Below are 22,555 nucleotides of genomic sequence, written 5' to 3' on the forward strand. Positions count from 1 at the left end.
TAGTCTACTTTATATTGTTTTGACGTAAGAGTACTCATATTTTCCATCCGTTTTCCCCCACTTGCACTCACAGACACACTCGCTCAACCTAAAAACTTAAAAATTTGTTTTGTCTCATTTCATAGTGAATCCTTTGGAAATATCATAATTGTAGCATGTGTAGGCTCTCAGTCATACAGGAGTTGTACATCTTCAATGAAGGTTCTTGAATCGTTTTCTGTGATTACAGAGTACAGATGATGACTCAAGAACCTTCATCAAACATAATTTTAGCAGTTTTTTAATCTTTTGTTTTGGTAGATAGCCAGTACTTTTTTGACTACTCCAGGTTATTCTTATCATAGGGCTGCTAATCCCACTTCAAAAGCCTTAAATTGCAATATACACTGTAGTAAATTTGCAAACAAAAAGGATATTGGCTAAATGCATTTCAGGATGTGCCCTTGAGAACTGTGTATGTGCTTGGATCCGTGGAGTGATAGGATGCTCCAGGTGTTGATTGCCTGTTGGTGCGCTGGCCCCTGGTGTGCACAGAGGTGTTAAGTATGCACTGATTGTGTGTGTGTGAGTGCTGATTGCTTGCTCTGGATCTGAAGGTCAGGGATTTAATCAAGCCATACGTCACTCGGCCCAGAGCGGCTGTAAATTATTACACACACAACAACCCCCGACACAAAAAATGACGGTACTCAAGCTCTTAAATCCATCTATTGTTTTTAGACACACAAGATCACTGGCAATATAACCATCAGGGCAGTGTACTCTTGGTGTCAGTCCCAAGTCCGTGGATGAAGAGGGTTGCAGCAGGTAAGTACAGGCGTAGTAAATTTTTTACACTACAAAAAGCAAATATTCGTTTATTTGCCCTGGATCTGAGTAACTAATTTCAAAGACATTTGTCCATGAGGATACATTTTTTACAATCCAGACCCCATTACACACAACAACAACAAAAAACTTTACAAATTACTTTTTGGTCTGTATTGAATTAATTTGCGAAACACAACAGATACTGCCAGTGTTTGGGGTAACGTATTGCAAAAGTAAAGAGTCTCATAGCATGTATGCGAGGGTAAACAAAATGTCTACAAAAATATAGGACTTTCTCTGTAAGGAATATAGCATATTACTTACATAACACATATCGGAATATATTAGTCATCACAATTCAAGCAACTCGAGTTATAAGTGCATTTAAACGTATCAACGAAAAAACTCCCCCCAAATAACCAACACTGGTGTGTAAGATCAAAACAACAAACAGAGAGAATGGGGGAAAGCGAAGGAAAAGGAAATCTTTGACCGCAGTTTTGCTTGGTGGCATTATTAGTATTTTCAGTTTATATTTTGCCAAAAGTAACTCAAAAGTAACTCTGAGTAGTGTAACTCAGCTACATTTTTGAAACAATAATATGTAATACAAACATGTGACATTTTCATAACTTTAACTACTAATATAGAATATATTACAGTTTTAAAGTAACTTGCCCAACACTGGACACTGCACATGATTCGATATAACCTGGCTAACACCAGATTGCTGTGTGCGCTCGAATCATTTCGAACTGCACAACAGCCTGGGGGCCATGGCCGAAATTTTCGCATAGATTTGGGAACCAATCACAGAACGAGGAGGGACGGCAAGATGATGATGAGCTATTCGATATACGGAAGCTTGAAGTTTATTTACGGATTAAAAAATAAAACGTTTATTTACGGATCAAACATGACAGCAGCAGACGCGATGGTATTTTTCGATCAAGCTTTAGGCCATGTTCTAAATAGTTTAGCTCGAAAGTTTACAGCGGGTACATCATATGTCATCGGATACAATGATACGATTGGCTGTGGCCTCGTGCAGACGCATGATAGACATTCGTAGCGCCCCGTAAACCACACCTCTCCTACGAGAAAATGAATTGGTGGTCCCCAGACTAAATATCACTTGTGATTTTAGTCTGGCGTTAGCCAGGCTAGATTCGATATAGTCAGATAAGAAATTTGCTGACAACAGAATAAAACAGAAAAACAGCAAAGCTCATTTTGAATTAATATTAATGTTCGCTAACAGAATTATAACTTTTTTTGCCATGTTTCAACAGCTCTTGATGCTGTGTACTGTGTCATTGTACGCATTTTAGCCTGCATGCTAATGGTTTTTGAAGGTGAGGTGTTGATGTCATGGCAGTGGTAAACCCACGGCTATAATAGTGGCCTAAAAGCAGAGTGATTTCTCAGTGTGGCGATGTTACTCCCTCCACCTGGTTGCTGCGCCTGCTCGAATACAGCAGACAGTATTTTTAGGCAAATCATTCATCATAGGGGAGCAAAGTCCACTAGCTCAATCCCCCATGGGCCTGAAAGAACACTGGGAAGAGGGGGATATGTGTGTAAAAAGAGTCGAAACCAAAAGGAAAGCAAAGCGGGTGATAACTCTCCAAGGGTTACCGCTCTCTCCTTCCTGTCAGGTTCAGCGTAATGGGTGCCTGTGCTGCGCCATGTGTGTTGGCGAGGACGTAGCAGCTAGCTTTTCTCTGGGGCTCTTTTCATCCAGGCACAAAAAACAGACCCCAAAGATGGACAGAAGGACGCCCGTGCCAACCTCGGATCTACGGGCGGGCCAACTGTTTCCTTCTCCTGGTCTCTTCTGTTGCACTCGAATTTTCACTTGTTTTTCTCTCTTTGCTCCAAATTTGACTTGCCTCCTTTTTCCTCAAGCGATATACTCCTAGTCGCTACCTCATGGGAACGGGCTCTTTGACTGGATTCCCTTATGATTAATGATTTTGCACAGATATGGAAAAGGCAAAGGCGAAAAGATTCCGTAGCAGCCTGATAAACATACCGAGACACAAAAAAGGGATAAATTCATAAATCTTCAGCACTCCTGTATTATTTTCTCAGTGGCAGTGTAAGCATGTTAGCATGTGTGTGTGTGTGTCTGTGTGTATATGTTCCCACTAAATACAAAGCGTGGCGTCAGATGTCTTATTAAAAATTCATCTCATCACGGGAGAGTGGATCTGTGCCAATCGATAGCTCTTAGATATGATATAGTACTGTTGCTCCAGACACTCCCCTCAGTCACCACACGCACCCATTGAGACGGGAACTGCCCTTTGAAGAAGTCTATGACTGAAAAGGCTGTATGTCCAACGATGGCAACAAAAAAAATGACCACAACCCCCTATTTTTCTTTATAAAAATCACAAGGATATAACCTCCTTCATGCTATGGCACGTTTGATGTTGTGGACAAATGGGAAGTGGTGCATACATCTCAAATTCTTGGGCACAAGTTGAATGAATACTGTCTGAATGAGCAACAGTAAGGTATGCAGATTAATCTAAATTTTAATATTCAGATCAGTACACACAGAAACTGTTTCCATTCATTACTTTTTTGATTTTTTTTAGCCTTGATATTATGCTCATTAATACACATTACTGAAAGTCAAAGAAACTTTTCTCATTAAAGAGAAAGTTGCTGCAGCTGCTTTTCTGCAATGAAATGCTCAACAGTGAGAAAAGTGCCTTTGTACATTTCAATAGTACTATGTCTCTTTCATTGCATAGTTATCACATTCCTGGCATCAGAATTTATCCAATAACAGGTGGCGATGGCCACTGTCTCTGGAGGATGGATGAAAATAGCCTGTGTGACCACAAGTGGACCGGGACACGTGTCCTCTAAGAGTGGGAGAGGAGACAGATTGAAATGCTGGGTCTGAGGGAGGCCTTGCTCTTGTGTTAAGTGTTTGCTGGGATAGAGCTTGTGTTTGTGTGTGCTCTTTTGAGAGGAAAGTTGTGTAAAGCTCGCTGGCCCATGGGAGATGAACTCTGTAATGGTCACCATGGCAACAGGCTTTCAGGATGAAGCCCTTCTTGTGGACGGCCCCTGGAGTGCCACAGAGCATGGGCTTGTTGAGACCGGCTCCTTAAAAATTGATACATCAGGCGTCAGTGGAGAAATGTGACGAGATTGGAGGTGACATGTTTGAGGCCACCGGGGTCGAATCTGCCTGTGTGTTTGCGCTCGTGTGTACATGTCCGTGAAACATGCGCCGGCTTCAATTGACATGTTTTCAAGCTAAACAAATGACGAGAAAAAGATAACTGTGTAACGCTGTGTACAGGGGAACATCATACAATTACGAGAAAAACCCTTGTATTTTCATTCAAATACATACTTTTACCACATTAGGTGAACAAAATTAGCATTTTCACGTCCTTCATCATCCCACAGTTAATCCAAAAATGCACTGATAAATCTTTTCTCTCAATGCGTCACAAAATATTTCACACCGCATACGTAATGAAATGTTTAACCAGCAGATGTACACAGATCCTTAACAAGGCTATACCAGCTCTAAACTGGAACTGAACCACGACTGAAGTAGTTAATATCAAGAACAAGACCAGGGAAGACAAACAGTTGGGGGGAAACATAAAAAGCACCAGCCAGAGCACAGCGGGGCACGTACAAAGATAGTCGAGTGGGGCCAAGTATTAATGGAAAAACTTGAGAACCATTGCTCCACTCAACCACTATACCTGTATGTTACAAAGATACTCAATTAAAAAAAATCCATTTCAGAAATATTTGGCTAGAACCACTGTCAACAGAATAACATGATTTGCCCTTTTAGTACCAATTAGATGACGACTTTTTATTTGATCTATCTATCTAATCCTACCATTTCTTAATCAACTCTCTGACAGGCCAGATAGCAATAAATATAGAATCCAACAGATTAAATTTTAAGCAGCGATAATTACCCATTTTCACCGCAGAGCCACTGACTTTTATTGAAATACAAAATCCAGAGATTGTGATCATTAAGCACTGCCAGGAATCATTCTTTAATTATTACTGCAGTCATTTTAATTGGGCGACTCTCACACAATGGGAACTGTTGTACGAAGCTTAAAGGCAATTAGCAAGGTAATGTTTCTTGTAAATACGCGTCGATCGAGCGCGAAGTATAGGAAGAAGAATGATGCTGCAGTAAGTAACGCCTGAACGATGAGTCCGACTAAGGCTATTCATGGATCACCTAAGCAACTGTTAAAAAATGTCAGCAGGAGATAGTCAGCAGCTGTAACACAAGTACACATAAAAAAAAAACATTGTGTTGCTCTATTAGTGACAGTAAACAAACTTTCAAGTTGAATCATGAATATTTTATCACCGCACAGCAAGTTTTTTTTGGAAGCTGAAGATTTTCATTTCCCCAGACACTTCCCCAATCCTCGGTTTTACATAAAAAATTGTCCTTATTACCTCCCACCAGCTTAATATGTTGATGTGTGTGTATGTGTGAAACTGAAACATCAACGTCCCAAACGAGGATAAATCGATTTGCCTTATATCAAGTTTAAAACTACTCCATTCTCAGTCACCGCAGAGACCAAAGTTACCTATATTGGTAATAAAACAAGAAAAAAAGACTGAGGTATATTTAGAAACTTCCTCGCTTTCGGTTTTTATTTGGCCCAGACAGTTTGACAGTATCTAGTAGCTACATCGCAGACATGAGATATGAGCCGTGACCAGACGATGACACACACCACAGTGACTGACAGCTCACAAGAAGCCCTTAGTGTATTTATGGCCTCCTATGGCATCTCCAGTCTCCCATGATGATGGAAGCAGATCTGAAATGTTTTGGGCGATGTCCACTACATGAAGCACATGAGTACACACAGGGCTCTTTCTGATCTACTGACTGTCCTTCTGATATCAGCCAATTACCGAGAGCGTCCAAGGGGAACTAAGGGATGAATCCCCACTTTCACTCACTCCATCGTAGCGTGTAGCTTTTTTTTTTTTCTTTTGCTACAGCCCCAGTTCAAACTAGATGTGGTTAATGTAGTAAATATACATGGATAGAATGCTGCACAATGGTCAATGGCATCACTGTGCAATTGGAGTATGACACCTAACAATTTGAGTGTCTCTTCCTGCTCTTTATCCCATTTCACGCTGTATGCTACCCAGTACCATAGCCTATGAAAAAGCCTAAAAAGTAAACAAATAGATAAATAATAAAATTGTAATTGGTCATCTTGCATTTCTCAAGATCTGATGCCGTTCGAGTTTAAACATGAAAGCAACAGACTTTTAAATGCACATTTCACACAACTTTATTCTGAATATTCTTCCTTTACCATCTCCCTCCTGTATTTATGCCTTTCTCTCTCTGTGCGCGTCATTTCCCAGCGGTCTGTCTGTCATACGTTGACCCTGACCTTCTCCAGAGCTCCTACACAAATATTTACTCTACCACTGACAGCCTCTGACACACACGTTCACACACACCAACCCAAAACGGGGAAAATAATGTGGAAGAAGGGGGTGTCATATTCATTGCAATTAGATCCAACACCAGCACTGTTCTCGGGGTAACCCAGGTTGATGACCCTCCGACGCTGAGCGCTGGTGATTATCCACAGGTCTAAAAACACATTAAATAGATACCAGGTGTGTGTCCGTGCCTCCGGGGTCAGGGGCGAAGGATGGGGAGAGGGAAAGAGCATGACAGGCTTGTGGATAGAGTCTGCTGGGAGTAGGGCTCACACTCTGAATAGCTTATTCTTGTCTGTCTGCTTTGCCATCAATATAAAAAAAAAGACCAACAGTGCAAATGTACCAAGTGGAGGCTCCTACAGAAAGATTTCAAGAAAGGTTTTTTAACCTATGGGCTCATCAAAATAATCATCATCATAAGCATCTTTCTACAATTGTTCTCAATATGATCACCAGCCACAATTGATTTCTTTTAAAGCAGTACTAAGTAACTCATGCCCCTAGAGGCCATAAGCGCCACTGCAGGTGTCGTAGCATGTTATGTTTTTTTACTCATTAATTTTCCATGAGAGTTAATACTACGCTGACAAGGGGGAGGGGGATATTGTAGAGCCAATTACACAATGGAGATTCACTCAAACTTGGCTGTTCTTCTACGTGATTCCATTGGTGTGTATTGGGGCCTCCGGGGCGGTGCAGGGACAGCTGCAAGTGTGGTTTTCTGGCTAGACACACCAGGGGGAGGCGAAAGACCCCCAATCATCCCATTAACACTTACCCCCAGAGGGACCACGAAATTGATTTATTAAGGTAAACAAGTTACTTAGTACTGCTTTAATTAATTAATTAATTAATCTATTGACATATCATTGGGTGGCATAGTGGCGCAGTGGCTAGATTTCATGCCTCGCGGTCAGAAGGTCCCGGTATTAAAACCCAGGGCTTTCTGTGTGAAGTTTGCATGTTGCATGTCTGCGTAGGTTTCCTCCTCCGGATGCTGGCCTTTCGTACACCTTTTGTGAGCCTGGAGCTCAGAGAAAACCCACGTGCTGGCAAAAGCACCGCATAAAATATGCCAGCATTGGAAGGCAAGTCTTATTAACTAATTTATTATAAATCCTAGATTCCAATCAAAGTCTTTTTGTCACTTAGTTTGGCACCTACAGTATATCCCAGGACTTGAATTGAGGATGTGGCAAAAATCTTGAACTAATAACTATCCAACAAGTTAGTTGCCGCCTTGGCAGAATTTTGGAGCTTAATCATGTCGGTAACTGAAACAAATACGCATAGCAACAAACAAAATCAGTAGCTATTTTTACTACAGACACTGAAGTACAACCTTGTTTTCTCTCTCATGTTAAACTCAACCCACAGCCTAAACATACACCTCACAATATCAAATGTATTCAGACGCACGCTCCGCAGCGGTAAACGTGCCCTGTGACCAGTGAGTGGTGTTTGGGAGGAGCCGCGCGGTATTTTCAGTTCATCACTCTCAATAATTCATTCTCTCAAGCAGCAGCGAAGTAGAAAGCAAAGCCGCGTGCCTCCCCACTCTCTTTCACACAGTAGCCATCTTTTTACACAAACATGCAGATGTAGCTGTCAAGTGGGAGGCCAGATTGTCTCCGACTTGTATAGGTGGGTGGGCAGTTTGTCAGTCAAACCTCTGAGCAAACTGAGCAGCAGCCGCAGACAAAAAAAAAAGAAAATTCCCCCTCCCGTGTTATTCTTATTCATGAGAGCTAACGGAAACTTCCATCACCCGGTGGTTAAACTAGCAAATGTTAAAGGGGGGAGGCAGATACTTGTCAGAATGTGTCCTGTCAGCAACATGTTGCAATGGAGTTTTTCTATTCACTACATAGTTGTGAAGTTAATCTATTTTTGTTATGTACATATAGATTTCTAAACCTATTGTGACATAAATCAGTGTAAAGAAAGGTAAAGCAATTGCATTACTACACAACAAAACAACCATTTACAACTTGCCCAGGTCCCATGTACTTAATAAGTACTTAGTCTGTTGCTGTGAGTGATGTTTTCTATCAATAGCTTTTGAGAGAGCTATTCCTGATCTTTGTTGTCAAGAACAAGTCAAGAAAAAAATGTTTTCTGATTATCTCGTGGATTTTCTGGTTACATTTGGTGTTCAAATCTTACTTATCTGACAAATCGATGCCTTTGACGTCAGGTTTTTATAGGTCTTTCCATCTTAATCTTCTTCTTAATGTCTGCTTCAACTTCCTTGCAACGGCCACCATATAGAACAATGAAACTTTAATGAGTACGTTAGCCCTTCAGCGCATTATAAAACACTACCCATATGTTTATTGTTTTGATTTGATGATGTAATTCCTACTTTCCTACTTAGGACATATCAATAATCTCTGTGCAGCTGCAAACATGGTATCACAAACCTACATTTAATCTGCCAAATCTCTCATGACTTCTTTGTTCTTTCCTTGAAGCTGTCTTGTGCATTTCCTCCTCTTTGACAATAGCACAGCTGTACTCTTTGAAACCACATACAAATTGGACTGCGACCACATCTGTATGATAAATTTAGAAGTGAGCAATAACGCATGTGTGTGTGGACGGGCCCCCAATCAGTCTTTTGACATGCTCACTGTACATCTGGAAGCTATCCGTAGACTCAAAAGAGTGAAGTGGAGTGAGGCGAAAGGGTCAATGGCCGCTTTCCTGTTAGCCAAGCTTCCTGTTGGATTGGCTGGTCTGTGCCTGCCCGTGCATACAAATTCTGGGGACCTTAAATAGAGCAATCTTAAGCTGACTTTGACTGGAGAGAATTGAAAAAGTTTCCCATGAGTGTGTGCATGTTTATCCCTGAGTGGAAGTGAACTAGCATATGGAGCACAGCCAATTAATAGCAACTGTACCCAGAGGAGTCCCTGCTCTCCAGCCCTCACTCTCCTGACTGGGCTCTGCGGGGAATACTGCTGCTATAAACAGACCTGAAGAGTAGAAACGTGCATTAACAGTTTCAGAGTCCTTGGCCTCTTTTTCCCTCTTATAAAGTTGCACGACTCAAAGTGTTGTTTGTGTTTGGTCGCGGTTAAAAATACTAAAAACAGATCAAAATGAGTTGCACTCTGGGCTGCCCCGTGCTGATGCTCAATTATAGCAACAAATCCTGATTCTGTATCCAAGCATTCAGTCACCGCCGCAGCAGCAGTACCGTCAGCTTCTTCATCTGCTCTTCTTTACCACGACAAGACCACTGTGTCACATACAACTTCATAATTCTATCCTTTTATCACATATGTATGTAAATTCTGGTTTCCCCATCAACAAAAAACATGAACAATAGACTATTATTGCAGAGCGGAGCGAGCGGCACAGGAGGAAGGAGGAGGTGGAGGAGCTAACTAGTGCAGGACACCATGCTCTGAAGCAGGAACAAACCCAGGAGGCGGTGCACCGTGCTACGGTTTCCCCAAACCTCCAGAAACATGGTAAATTTGGCCCACAGAGGTGGTGCGCTCAGTCGCAGTGGCTCAGGACTAACACAATTTAGTTGTACAAATGTACAATGACAAACAATGCACTCACTTACTTACTTACTCCGCTGACAGACTGTATTGAGGCACATAAATCCGTAGCGTGATTCGTTGTGTTTTTTCACCAATATTTTCACATTTCTACTCTATTAAAGTTGTTTCTGAGCTGTTTATATGCAGTTGACCTGGATTGTACTAAACCAAACACACACTCTGCGTCAGCATCCAGCTGACCACATCCAATGAGGCCTCTATTGTAGTTTTTGCAAAGCAATCTGTGGTCAATTTTGATTAACCTAAACCTGAACAAAAATGTAAAAAACAACTCTAGTCTTGTTTCTCTCTACCACAGCATATCCTTGTGCATGTGAAGGTACTGTAGACACCTTGGCGCTTTGGTGTATTTGGTGAGTACTCCGGGCGTCCATGGCTAAAGTCTGGCAGGTGATCGGCGATGGCAGGCTCTGAGAGCCTCTTTGTGTGAATAGACATTATCTGGGTCAAAGCTGTGTGGGTATGTAGAATAGACACTGTGCACCATGTCGAGGGTTTGAGCCTTTTGCCATTTTGTGTGTCATTTGTTCCACACCTCAAAAGATGAAGAAAAGGGGGAAGGGGTGAAATCTGCTGTGAGGACATGTGAGAGAATCCAGATAAAGGCAAATGAATAGGAAAAGGTTGGCTGTCGTTACCCACATGAATTAAATGCGAAGGAGAGGGAAAGATCAAGTCCAAAAGTCAAGCTGAAAAGGAATGGATTGTTCTATTGGCTTCTATCAGCTGGCTTGGATGTCCTATAGTGTCTTTTTAAAATAAGATAAGATAAGATCATCCTTTATTGATCTCACAACGGATAAATTAATTTGTTACATTCGGCATTCAATAAGATCGCTCAGGGTGTACAAAATAGACAGGAAATGTGCAAACAGTTAAATAGTAAAAGAAAAAAAAAGAAGAAAAAAAAAAGAGGTATCTTATGTACAATAAGTAAACATAACATATAAAATGAAATAATATTTGTTTGGTAGGTTTTCATAAGGGCCACATTCGCAACATAAATATTCTCCTCAGGCCTCCTTCAGACAGTATAAACTGTATGTAAAGGCATACACTCACATGTTGCAGTTAAATAGAATGAAAGTTCTTTGTGTGGAAGCCTGGAGCTAAAGCTATTTACAGCCATACACATTAGACAGTGATTATCTAAGCTTTATGGTTTAGCTATTTGAACTTTATATTGAAAAGTTGAACCATGTCATTAAAGGAGCTATTGATTTTCATAAGTTAAGCTTGTGTTGCAGGGTAAACAACTACAAATTCGTACCCCACAGCAATAGTTTATTGCTTGCTTTTGGGTGTACTTTACTCCAGAACTGAAAAGCTGAACACAGCATTTGTGAAAATGCTCTACCGTAGCCTTAAGCTCCACACCAGCATTTGTCCTTTGCTAACATCTGCTTGACCATATCACCTTGGCCCTCCGAAACTCGAGCAGCTTAACACCCTAATGCCGGGCGCTCATTCACCTCTTGTACTGTACATCCACAAAGCCCTTGACTGGCTGTCTAAATCCGTGTGTTCGCCGCCTACTGCCTGCCTCCCATCACCTCTCCAGATCCCCGAGCTGCCACGCCGACGGAGAAGAGCTGAAGGAAGGCGTGCAGCAGGGAGCCCTTGACCTTCAGCAGTCTGGATGTGATCAACATAAAAATACTCGCTTTACGCATCTCCTCTGGTTGGAGTTTACACACGCATCTGGGCAAAGACGAGGCAGGCTTGGCAGCGTTAGCAAAACACATGTGACATCCAAGAGCAGTGTTGGATATAGCAATAAAGTTAATGTTTGAATATAACTGAACCTGAACGAAAATTAAAATGATACCAGAACAAGCCAGATCCAAAATAGGCAGTCTAATGTAAGGCTAATCAAGTAAATTATGAACAGAACTAAACTGGGCTTAAAGCAGTACTAAGTAACTCATTCTCCTAGAGGCCATAAGCGCCACTGCAGGTGTCGTAGCATGTTACTGTTTTTTACTCATTAATTGTCCGTGAGAGTAAATACTACGCTGACAGAAAAGACAAAGGGAGAGAGGGATATTGTACATCCAATTACACAATGGAGATACATTTTTTTCACTCAAACTTGGCTGTAAATACTGTTTAAGTGGCACTAATCCGCTGTTAGCTTTGCCCGTTAGCCTGTTAGCTTCTTCTTCGTGATTCTATTAGTGTGTGCTGCGCCTCCAACCCGGTGCAGGAAAAGCTGCAAGTGTGGTTTTCTGGTCAAAGACATCAGAGGGAGATGAAAGACCCCCCCAATCGACCCCCCCAATCATCCCATCAACAGTTGTTCCCAGAGGGACTACGAATAGGATTTACTAAGATAAACAAGTTACATAGTACTGCTTTAAAACACACTCTTCAGTAATAAACTATGACCAGGTCTACAACAAGTCTCCACTAGCTCTATACCACAAGTGAGTGTTACATTGTGCTTAGAGAAGTTCCAAAGTGCAACAAAATGTGTTCCAAATAAAAACTTAACCAGGTCAAACACTCCTTTTCAGAGTACAACCCTTGCTGTCAACACTACCCATGTTTCAACACATTCACAACAAATTGCAAAGACCAAAACAAAGGCACAGATCAGGCTCCGTAGCTGGAAAGGCAATAAAGACCATCCGGGCCCCTGCAGAGCTGGGAGCGCTGTTCTCTAAATGAGCTCCTTCTTATTCACAGGTGCAGAGATTAGCCTTTCCTACATCTGTTCACTACAGCCCTTTATTATGTACAGAGGCCACAAATCCTCTTACAAACGTGTTCCTTCAGCGTGCTTTGGAACCAGCCTCAGGACATGTGTCATACTTTTCTTTTCTTTTTTTCCCCACGCTGAACAAATCGAAATGCCTTCCTGCTGGACTGTGGTCGGGGCCAGAGCTGAGTGAATGGCTAAACAGCAGGCCTTTGATCCCACTTGTCACCGGGAGACAGAAACACAAAGTACTATGGTGAGCTTTTCCAAAAATATATTGGCTCCTCAATGTGAGTTTGTCCAGGCGTTAGTTAGTGCTCCGCAGTCTGCCTGATCTCATGGTGGTGGCATTTGAAGTTTCAAACATGTAAAGGAGCTAAAAGCAGGTTTTCCCCACTTTTTACATGGTGTTTTACAAGCTGAGGTGTTCAGGCCTTTAACGCTCCTGTTCAATTTTTCTTGTGGCTAACGGGTTTTGCTAGGGAGCTTTGTCCAGGAAACATTTAAGCATGTGAAGCAAGAATTAATTAACCTGGAAAAACGACTCTGCCAGAGTTTAACACAGCAATAAGGAAATGCCTCTACTGTATGTAGTATCCATGACCAAAAAGGTTGGATGAAGGGACTGAAACCTCCTAATATGCTTTGTTTTAGCCAATTACAACAAGCTTCTAAAAATCCGATAGACCATGTCTTGTTATTTGCAACATTTTAAACTCTTTTCAAACAAAGATGTTGAAAATCCAGCCATATGGGAACAAACTTTCCATCAAGTTGTTTCCAAGGGTTGGTGGATGCTGTCCTTGTTCTCTAAGTGCAAGCAATATCGGAAGTGTGGTGTAGTAACTGTGCCTTCTGCAAGAATACAAGTTCTCGCCTTATAATCACCTCCTTAAACAACAAGAGAAAAGGAGATTCCAAGTAGGCCATTAAATTGTAGCTGGACCACCTGGAAATAATATCACGCTGACCTATATTCTGGTTCCTGCCCGCTGTGAGACAAAGATCGAAGGGGCTGGGATGCGAGGAGGGGGAGTCAGGTGTCTATCCCTCACCTCCTTCTTCAACTGTAATTGTAATTGGGGAAGTCAGATGGGACACTACATGGTCCACAGCTGAAGACAGAGACAGCAGGGAGGGGGTAAAGGTGGAGGTATGAGGAACTTAGAGAACTGATGAGGGAGGTAGGCAAATGTGAGGAGTGAGATTTGTGTACAGGTGTTACAGGATAATGTGCCAATTAAAATGTTGGGATTTCTTTCCACCAGATAATGCAAGGGTTAACCAAAGACACTTTCTTTTTTTCTTCACTATTATTCATTTAATAGAAGCTGATAACTATGCAGAGCAAACTTAAATTATCTATTTTTGATGAGCCCATGGCATGCAGAGTTGCTGAAAGGTTATTTGAATGCATACAGTCGCTGAAAGGTTATATTAATGCATTGAAATTGTGGGAAAATATACAAAAATACAGTCGCTACATGATAACACGCTGATCCATCGGAGCCCCGGGCCTTTCTCACCGTTTCAAAGCCATATCAAAGCAGCGCTGCTAACTGCCTGCCAGGTTATGTCACTGCCCAGAGCAATAACTGCGTCTCATTTCCAATCACAATCCTCGTCGGCAGCTCACAACTCGTCAGGTTAGAAACACAACCGAAAACATTTCTCATGACTCATGTGCTTCTGTCACTCTGCCGCTGCTGTTAGCAACCTCACACGTGCGCGCTCCTTCAAACAGCAGGGCCGACCCGTGATTTATACAAGTTTAATGAGCGCCAACAGAGGAGATGAGGGCAGCCAACGGCGGCCTGAGAGGATACAAGGAGAGATGCAAAGGAATACAAAGTCCTATTAGATCGCGAGCACTAGGACACTTTGGTTTTAGAGTGCTTAGAGAAGCCCAAGTTTAACTCAAGAGAAATGTTATTGTAAATATTATGTTTTTAAGACGAAAGAGTTAAAATGTATTTGGGTGTGAAAACTTTGGAAGTATAACTGTTTGAGAGTAAAGGCAAGAGTGATCTGACAAATGAAATAATCTTAATATACAAGAAATACAAGCGCTAATTATTTTTCACATGTTAGAAAGCTTTTGTCACTTACAGATTTACTCACAGTGGAAAGAGTGAAGCAAATGTTTTACAAGCATGAGAGTATTTATTATTCAAAATATTAAAGTATTAGTATTTCTGTGTTTTTTATACTTTTTGATAACAATGTATTTACTGTATGTGAGTGTTAACTATGGTTTACCAACTAACCATAATGAAATACTATATGAATTAAGATGAGTTAGAAACACTCCTAAAGTTCACAATGAAATAGATTAAAACATCAAGAATATTACATTCTGAGAATAATCAAATACTGTGTTGAATGGGGGTTGGGCAGACTCTGGGGTCAGAAAATCACAGAAGGAGGAAGAGTGGGAAAGGCTAAAGATAGAGGGGGAGAAAATGGCCGTAATTGGAGGTGTCTGGTGTTTGTCTAACGGAGTAGTAATGATTCCATTAGCGCCTGACGCCGACAGAGAGAGAGAAATAAAGAGAGCACAGTACACTGGGATAAACTCTGTAGGAAACAGTGTTAGCGTCAGAGCAGGCACACAAAAGGATGTAAGGGTGCTATTAAAAGCCTTGTCCGTGAGCACAATGGTGATAATTACAAATGCCCCTGCCATCCTGTCTTCACCCCGACACCTCGACCGACAACAATGTGCTTTAAAAGCATCAGCCGTGCATGATTACCCTATGGAGGCCCTTTAGTCTGTGTAAAGGGAAAGGATCTCTGTGTTTGTTGCTACATACAAAACTCTGGTTAAAAAAAACACACATCAACAAGCTCAATCTAAACCCTTAATACACATGTACCTACTTTAAATTGGACAGTTCTATTCACACATTGGACACTATAAAAAACAGACAATATACTATATATAAGACAATATACTTTAAGAATATGTAAATATACTAATCAATAATTATATAGATAGATAATTTGTTTTCATAATTCGAACAATGAATGTCAAATGTGGGGGAGTTTGGGAAATTAAAATGACTCAAAAATATAGAAAAGAAACATTCATGATCTAAAAATACAGACAGTGTTCTAATACAACTTACAATAATATGTATGCAAATCCTTAGATGTGCATTTCCCCGAAGCTAAGCATTCATTACAAAGGGATTACATTCTATTGTTTTCACTCGCTTCCTTTGAAAGTGCACTGTCCCTTTCTATGGTAATGACACAAAGCAACTGCTGCTCCAATGTGCTGACCATAAGTTATTGCGGCAGACACATAAATCTGACGACCTCTGCCCTCGGCCTGCCGGGATGACTCCATCATTACCCCTGCACACATGCACACAAGCCGGACCTTATTGAGTAAATGCTAGCTTGTTAAACATGCTTACATCGTTTTTTTATCCACCGCAGAGAGAGAAAACTGGCTGCGCACGTTGATGAGGTCATAGAGGTCTTAGGTCAGCCCCTCTGCAGTGTCAGAAGAGCAGCAACCGTAATTGGGCATGTTATTTTACGAGGCGCACTTGTTTTTCTTAATTGAGATGCAGCCCGAGTGCAACCACAATCTGTGCACATTATACCACCAGTATGCAAAGTCTGCCGGGTACAGCCTGTTCCTATTCGCTTCGTCTCCAAGGCCCGAGTGCCAAGTTTTCGAGGCGTCTTGGTGCTGCTTTTTCTCCCCCCCCCCCAAAAAAAAAAAACTCAAACTGCATTATGCCCAGAGATTCCGAAGTTTGCAGTGATGAATCTGTGAATGTGTTTTCCCTGTTCTGGGAGAAAGTGAGCCTGTGGGGACAGGTGAGGCCGTGCTAGGAGGACTCTATTACAGCTTGCTCACTCAAATCCATACCGCTGTAGAAACACACACAAAAAACACGCACTTGGGGTATGCATGCTCCGTCAGTGGAGGCTTATGACTCAATAAACTTCCTCCCAAGGCAAGTGCACATCAATAGGCACTTTTTCGCACACATACCCATCCTGCACTTAAGAGGGAGAGAGCCAGAAAAATGTTCAGCCGTGACACAAAATAAACCGCAAATCCAGGTGCCGGATAAAATGTCTCACACCCAACACAATGTGATGCACCCGGATCAACGGTGACGTAAGCGTACAGTAACGCTCTGACGCTGCGCTCGCTTTTCACTCAAGGACACCATCAAGCGCAGTTAAAATGATGCTTTTATATTTCACTAACACTGGCCATGTTCAGAGCTAAAGTTTTTAACGTCAATGTGGGATTACTGGCACATTCAAGGTTAAGAAATTGCACTTTCATTCTCTCTATGCTCATTGTTGAACATCTTTTATGTATATAGGTCTAAACTACTGCAAGTTTTATACTTAAATAGACCCCATAGAGATGTTTGTTGCCTACATAGTTGCAGCTTTTGTGATGTCTGAATGTGATGAAGTTCACTGGACAAAACAGGATAAATCAAATCTTAACACGTAGTCTGGACATGGCCACGTGTTTCTCCTCACAGCTTTACTTACGCTGGCAGACGTCCTTGTTTTCCTCGAAGCCCGGTTTGCACACGCACCTCCCGATGGGCACGAGCCAGCCTCCATCTGCGCTACAGTACATTTTGGGCACCTCGAACTCCTCCGATGCGTTCACACACACGCCGTGCACCTCCACCAGCGCCGTGTCTCCGCCCGTGATGGTGTCCGGGAACTGCGCCAGGTTTAGCACAGTCAGGGGGCACTTCTTATAAAAGACCCGCACGGACACCAGAGCGATGCAGGCCCCCAAGTCCTGGAAGGCCAAGTAGAAGCCCTTCTTACTGAGGTTGCTGATGTCCCGCACCTCAGTGTTCAGCTTCATCACGCGGTCGCCCACGTCCACCTGAAGACAGAGCATGGGCATGAGCATTACTACAGAGGAGCAAGAGGAGGCAAGTGTATTGATATAAACATGGTGAAATATGTGTTGGCATGACAGCCAGCAAAAAACACATTCTCAGTTTACAAATAATATAACTAACAATAACTAAAAATAACCAAATTCATGATTTTTGGCATAGACTACGTTCTCCATTAATAGCAGTCAGCAAATAAAATTGTCAACAAAAATAATGCACAAATAGGGTAGAATTGGCTGGCAACATATTTCAAAACATTATGGCCCTTCTGTGTGGGAAAGTAAATGAATGGGTGCACATTAAATGACAGTAAAGTCATTTCCAACTTTGTACCATTGAAGATTAATACAATTATTATGACAGTATGGTTCTAAAAATATGATATGTCGTAACTGATCAGTTCTTTTGTTGCCCCTTACCTGTGTAAAACTCTCATCCGCAGCGATGGTGTCTATCTTGACGTACTGGCTCTCTTTGATGAACCACAAGTTGGGATTGTTGGACTCGTAGTAGTACATGTTGAAGGTCTGCGAGAGAGAGAAAGTAACTCCTGTCAAACTTGCGAAATTGAAGTTATCAGACAAGACCGTAACGCAGACAATGTAAAGCCGGGGCCGACAGTGGGAATAAGTATCTACCCAATGTGATATTCCTGTAGTTCTATTCTGCTGCCTTTGCTCAGTTTTCGGGCCCATCTGTCTGTACGGCCAGTGAGCCGCGTTCAAGCCTGAGTCTGTGTGGAGCTCATTCAGCAGAAGTAATGAGAGAGTGAAGTGGCAGGGGGGCACACACAGATGGGCAAGTGAAAACTGAGGAGCGTACTACAGAGACGAGAGACCAGGCACTACAGTCGAAATGATTCAAAGGGGAACAGTGGGGGGGTCAAATGAATTTCGAAGTTGTTGTTTTAATATGTTTTAACAATAATTGGTTTGTAAGGAGAAGCATTACAAAGCAAAGATTTGCAAGAAATGAGAACAAATGTGTACATTAATATGCATACAGTATACTACATTTACTTTCAAATATCTAAAAAACACTACCAAATGTTTTCGCAAGGATATTTATGCCTAGCCTTGGAAACATGTCTTTCACTACAGATGATAATGGTCTGCTTAATGTTTTGATTTATGTTTAATGTTTATTTCAGATTTTGTGAAGGCATGATTTTGTGCAGACCTCCTTGCAGGTGCCGGGCACTCCGGGCAGGCTGTTGCAGTCCCTCAGAGTGAACTTGATCTCGATGTAGACGCGCTGTGCTCCCTCCCTGCTGATGTGGCGCGTCCTCAGCCAGTTGTTCTGGTTTGCCTCCATCACATTACACACCTGGTACGTCCGCATGGGTGTGTTCCTCTCATCCATCACACTGATCTCTTCCCACTGAAGACACAAAGCCATTGGACAGGTTAAGACGGCATGAAATGTATTATACACCAATTTAACACAAACTAAAACTGCACAATGAGTTTGGGAGTAATTGCCTTCTATGTTTTCGGTGCACAGAAGTCATTATTTATGAGACGTGCCAGACGTGAAGAGCTTTTGTGAGCTGGGAGGAGGTTATTGTACATGTTTCCGGTTGTTGCATATGGGTTTGCAGGATTAGGCATATGATTCTGATGTGGCATGTAATTTTGAGCGCTTTAGAATTACATGTCACCTTAAAACTGAGAATCTATATGATTATTGCTTTGCGATTGAATCGTGGGCATGGTCACTTCAACACAAGTGGATCAGTAAATTGTTCATCATCAGTGAATAGAGAGCATCTTTTCTATACTTGCAAGGGCTCAGGGGAAGCTAGTTTAAGTTCACTGAAGTGCGCCTCATTAGGCCGTGAAAAAGTATAGCATGTCAGTTTGATTATGAGTGATGGCCCGTGTCACGGTGACTGAAGGACTGCCTTTGTCTCCGTGCACGAGTATATTTTCCAAGAGCCAATGCGATATTTAACACTTCTATAGGAGTTTGTGGTACAAGGAGAAGCCAGAGAACAAGAAGGACTGGGTAGGACAGAGCTACTTTGTCTACCGTCATCTGCCGCCATCTGTTTCCACTTCTGACTAGGACCGTAATTGAGAACACTTCTTGCACCAGGAAAACATTTCTATCTGCACAACCACATACACACATTTTCACATGAAGACATAGCCCGGACTTAAAACGGCACGTCCAGCACAATAATCCGATTTCATTTTCTTAAAAACGGAAAACAAACGCTTGCGGTTTGCGATGTCGTCTGATCCACTTAAAGGGAAGCTAACCGGATTCCTTTTGGAAAAGCGCATAAAAATCTCTACAGCTGTACGAAGGCACAAAAGCCCTCAATTGTGGTCAAACTTGAGTGGACCACCATCTTTGTTTCAAGCTTCCTGTCATCATCCTAAGACTGAAGCTTTAGGACGCAAAGAGGTGAGCGCGTCTCATCTTACGGCCGTTGGAAAACATGTGGACATGAGCCATAGCGCACCTGCAGTGACCACACACTTCTAAGAATATGATGCACAATTATACAGCTATACGACAAGTTTGAAATGACTGCCGCTTCAAAAGTTTTTAAGAAGCGCAGTGCGTTTGCTTTCTTGATCCTAATCTGATGTGATGGTCCAGCAACGCAAGCAAAAGCATGTCACATTTCACCTCCAAATCCTGAGCGCTTAAACAGAACCTCACAGCCTCCTTCTCTGCGAGCGCTCTTGATTATAATCTCTATACGTCGAACCGCAGCCTCCACTGTTCGCTGGCCCACCGCTCCCTTGATCTTGGCCCAAGTACTTTGTCAGAAGAAGGAGAAAAGAAAGAAGGCTACCACTACGCTCTGCTGGAAGAAATACAACTGAGCCTATTCACAGTTACTTAAAGGATGGAAGAATTCAATGACAGTTTTATAGTACTGTACTACAAGAATGATTCACACCTGAGACCTGAGGTTTCGTCTTGACATAGCCCTGTTTTCACACAAAGTTTAGGCCTTGACATCCTTGTCATTCATCACACAAGAATGAGCCTGGTTTGATCCTGTTTTAGGCTTTGATTTAAGTCTGTACAATCATAGTGAAGTGCTGATTTGGTAATTTGTAGTTCTGGTTTAGCAGGAGTAACTATAATAATCAGTGGCAAAAAAAAGTAAGTACACCGTTTGTAATTTCTCACATTTCTGCCTAAATTGGTCATTTAATGTGGTCTGATCTTCATCAAAATCATAAGAATGAGTAAACAGTGTCTGTTTAAACTAATATCACCCAAACTTTCTGCAAAAAATCTTGATCAATCTGTGAATTAATTTTTCTATTGATGATATCACGTTGTCCAGGCCCTGAAGCAACAAAACAGCCCCACACCATGATTCTCCCTGCACCATACTTCACATATGGGCATAGGGTTTTAATGATGTTGTGTGTTCCTCCCAAAATATTCAGCTTTGGCTTCCGAAAAAGCAATTGGGTGCTCCACTGCACTATTGGCAAAATATTTAGTGGATTGATTAACCCAAAGTTGAATATTTTGGGAGGAACACACAATGTCATGTGTGGAGGAAAAATGGAACAGTACACCAACATCAAAACCCTATCCTCACTGTGAAGTCTGGTGCAGGAGCATCATGGTGTGGGGCTGTTTTGTTGCCTCAGGGCCTGGACAACTTGCTATGATCAATAGAAAAAATAATTCAGCATATTTCGCAGAAAGACCTGTATTATATAGCTGCCGGATCCTTCTTTTGCAGCAACAACTGCTTTTCTGTATTTGCAGATTAGACGCTCACAACAATCAGGATGAATCTTGGACCTCTTTACAAAACTGCTGCAGTTCAGCCAGATTCCAGTGGTGTACTCACTTATTCCACGCACTCCTGTGAATGTTTACATGATATGGCGAATAAAAATATAATAAAATGTAAATGTTTGGGTGGTATTAGTTTAAACAGACACTGTTTACTCATTCTGATGATTTTGATGAAGATCAAACCACATTTTATGACCAATTTAGGGAGAAATGTGAGTAATTCCGACAGTGTACTTACCTTTTCTTGCCACAGTATATGACGTATAGTAGTTTTAGTGCTTGCACTTCTGTCTTTACTTGGATTACCATTGTTAAAGAAGTTGTTTAATCTTCACTTAAATGTAATTTTCGCCCGATTGAGTCATCACTGAGCTCTGTGTCTGCATTAGTCCATATTTTACTCCTTCATTTTGACCTGCGATTATTCCAGTCCGGTCTACTTTGTAAACCAAATATTTTCAGAGGTGGTATGTAGACCTGAGAACAAAATGAAGGAGGGAGAAAAATGAATGTTTGGAAAATCACGAGCAGCGCGTCTGGCAGCTAAATGGACCCATCTGTGCAGAGCTGAGACCAGTCGGACATCACAGGACGGTCACACGCACACACAAAAGCCAGTCCATGGGGAGTGGTGATTAAGGCAGTTATGGGAATAGTCATTGAGGGATAAAGAGAGCTTTATGATGTCTTTGTTTATTTCTTTGTGGGCCCAGTTTGGAGTGGCTGGATTACTGCCACTTCCTGGTGAGCGATTTTGGTGCCCTAGTTGGCAAGTCTGTTTATTGTTATTTGAGCTGGTCATAGAAGAACAGGTGTGTTGTGAGGATCAGTACCTTGAGCTGTAGCAAGCAGGTGGCGTGGTTGCTGCTGGGGATGGGCCAATAATACATCATTGCTCTAGTCTGGTAGATAGTTTTAGCTGATTATTTTTTTCATTAAAGCATTTATCCCTGGACTTAAACAAATGGTTAAACCCCGTGAGACATGCGTGAACACGACTTCAAAATCACGTTGGATTACAAACTTTACTCACTCACACACTTTCTGCATTCACACACGCACACATCCACCCACACGGGCATGCACACTTGAGGAGAGAGGCACCATCTGAATAGCACAGCTCCAAGTTCACACAGTGGCCAATATACCAAGATACTATAATACAGAATATCCATCCAGCCTTCACTGGCTCACGACCAGCAGACAATCCAGACCATGGCAAGCTGGATGAGTATTTCCCAGCTTCAAGGGCTCCCAGTAAGCGAACCCTGGACCACCTCCTG

At 42.0% G+C, this 22,555-nt stretch overlaps 1 protein-coding gene across 2 annotated transcripts in view; it reads right to left on the reverse strand.

Moving 5' to 3' along the window:
- LOC306972204 (ephrin type-A receptor 3-like) overlaps positions 1-22,555 on the reverse strand; it is an 86,460-nt gene that overhangs the window by 39,890 nt on the left and 24,015 nt on the right. For both annotated transcript variants that reach the window (XM_079568748.1, XM_079568747.1), the window contains exons 3-5: positions 18,669-18,869; positions 17,909-18,016; positions 17,122-17,473 (exon numbers count right to left, since the gene is read on the reverse strand). In XM_079568748.1, the coding sequence (XP_079424874.1) occupies positions 17,122-17,473; positions 17,909-18,016; positions 18,669-18,869 (661 nt within the window). The remainder of the gene's footprint in view (positions 1-17,121; positions 17,474-17,908; positions 18,017-18,668; positions 18,870-22,555) is intronic.

The sequence above is a fragment of the Gobius niger genome, assembly GCF_951799975.1.
Source record: "Gobius niger genome assembly, chromosome: 13".
Taxonomy (NCBI): Eukaryota; Metazoa; Chordata; class Actinopteri; order Gobiiformes; family Gobiidae; genus Gobius; species Gobius niger.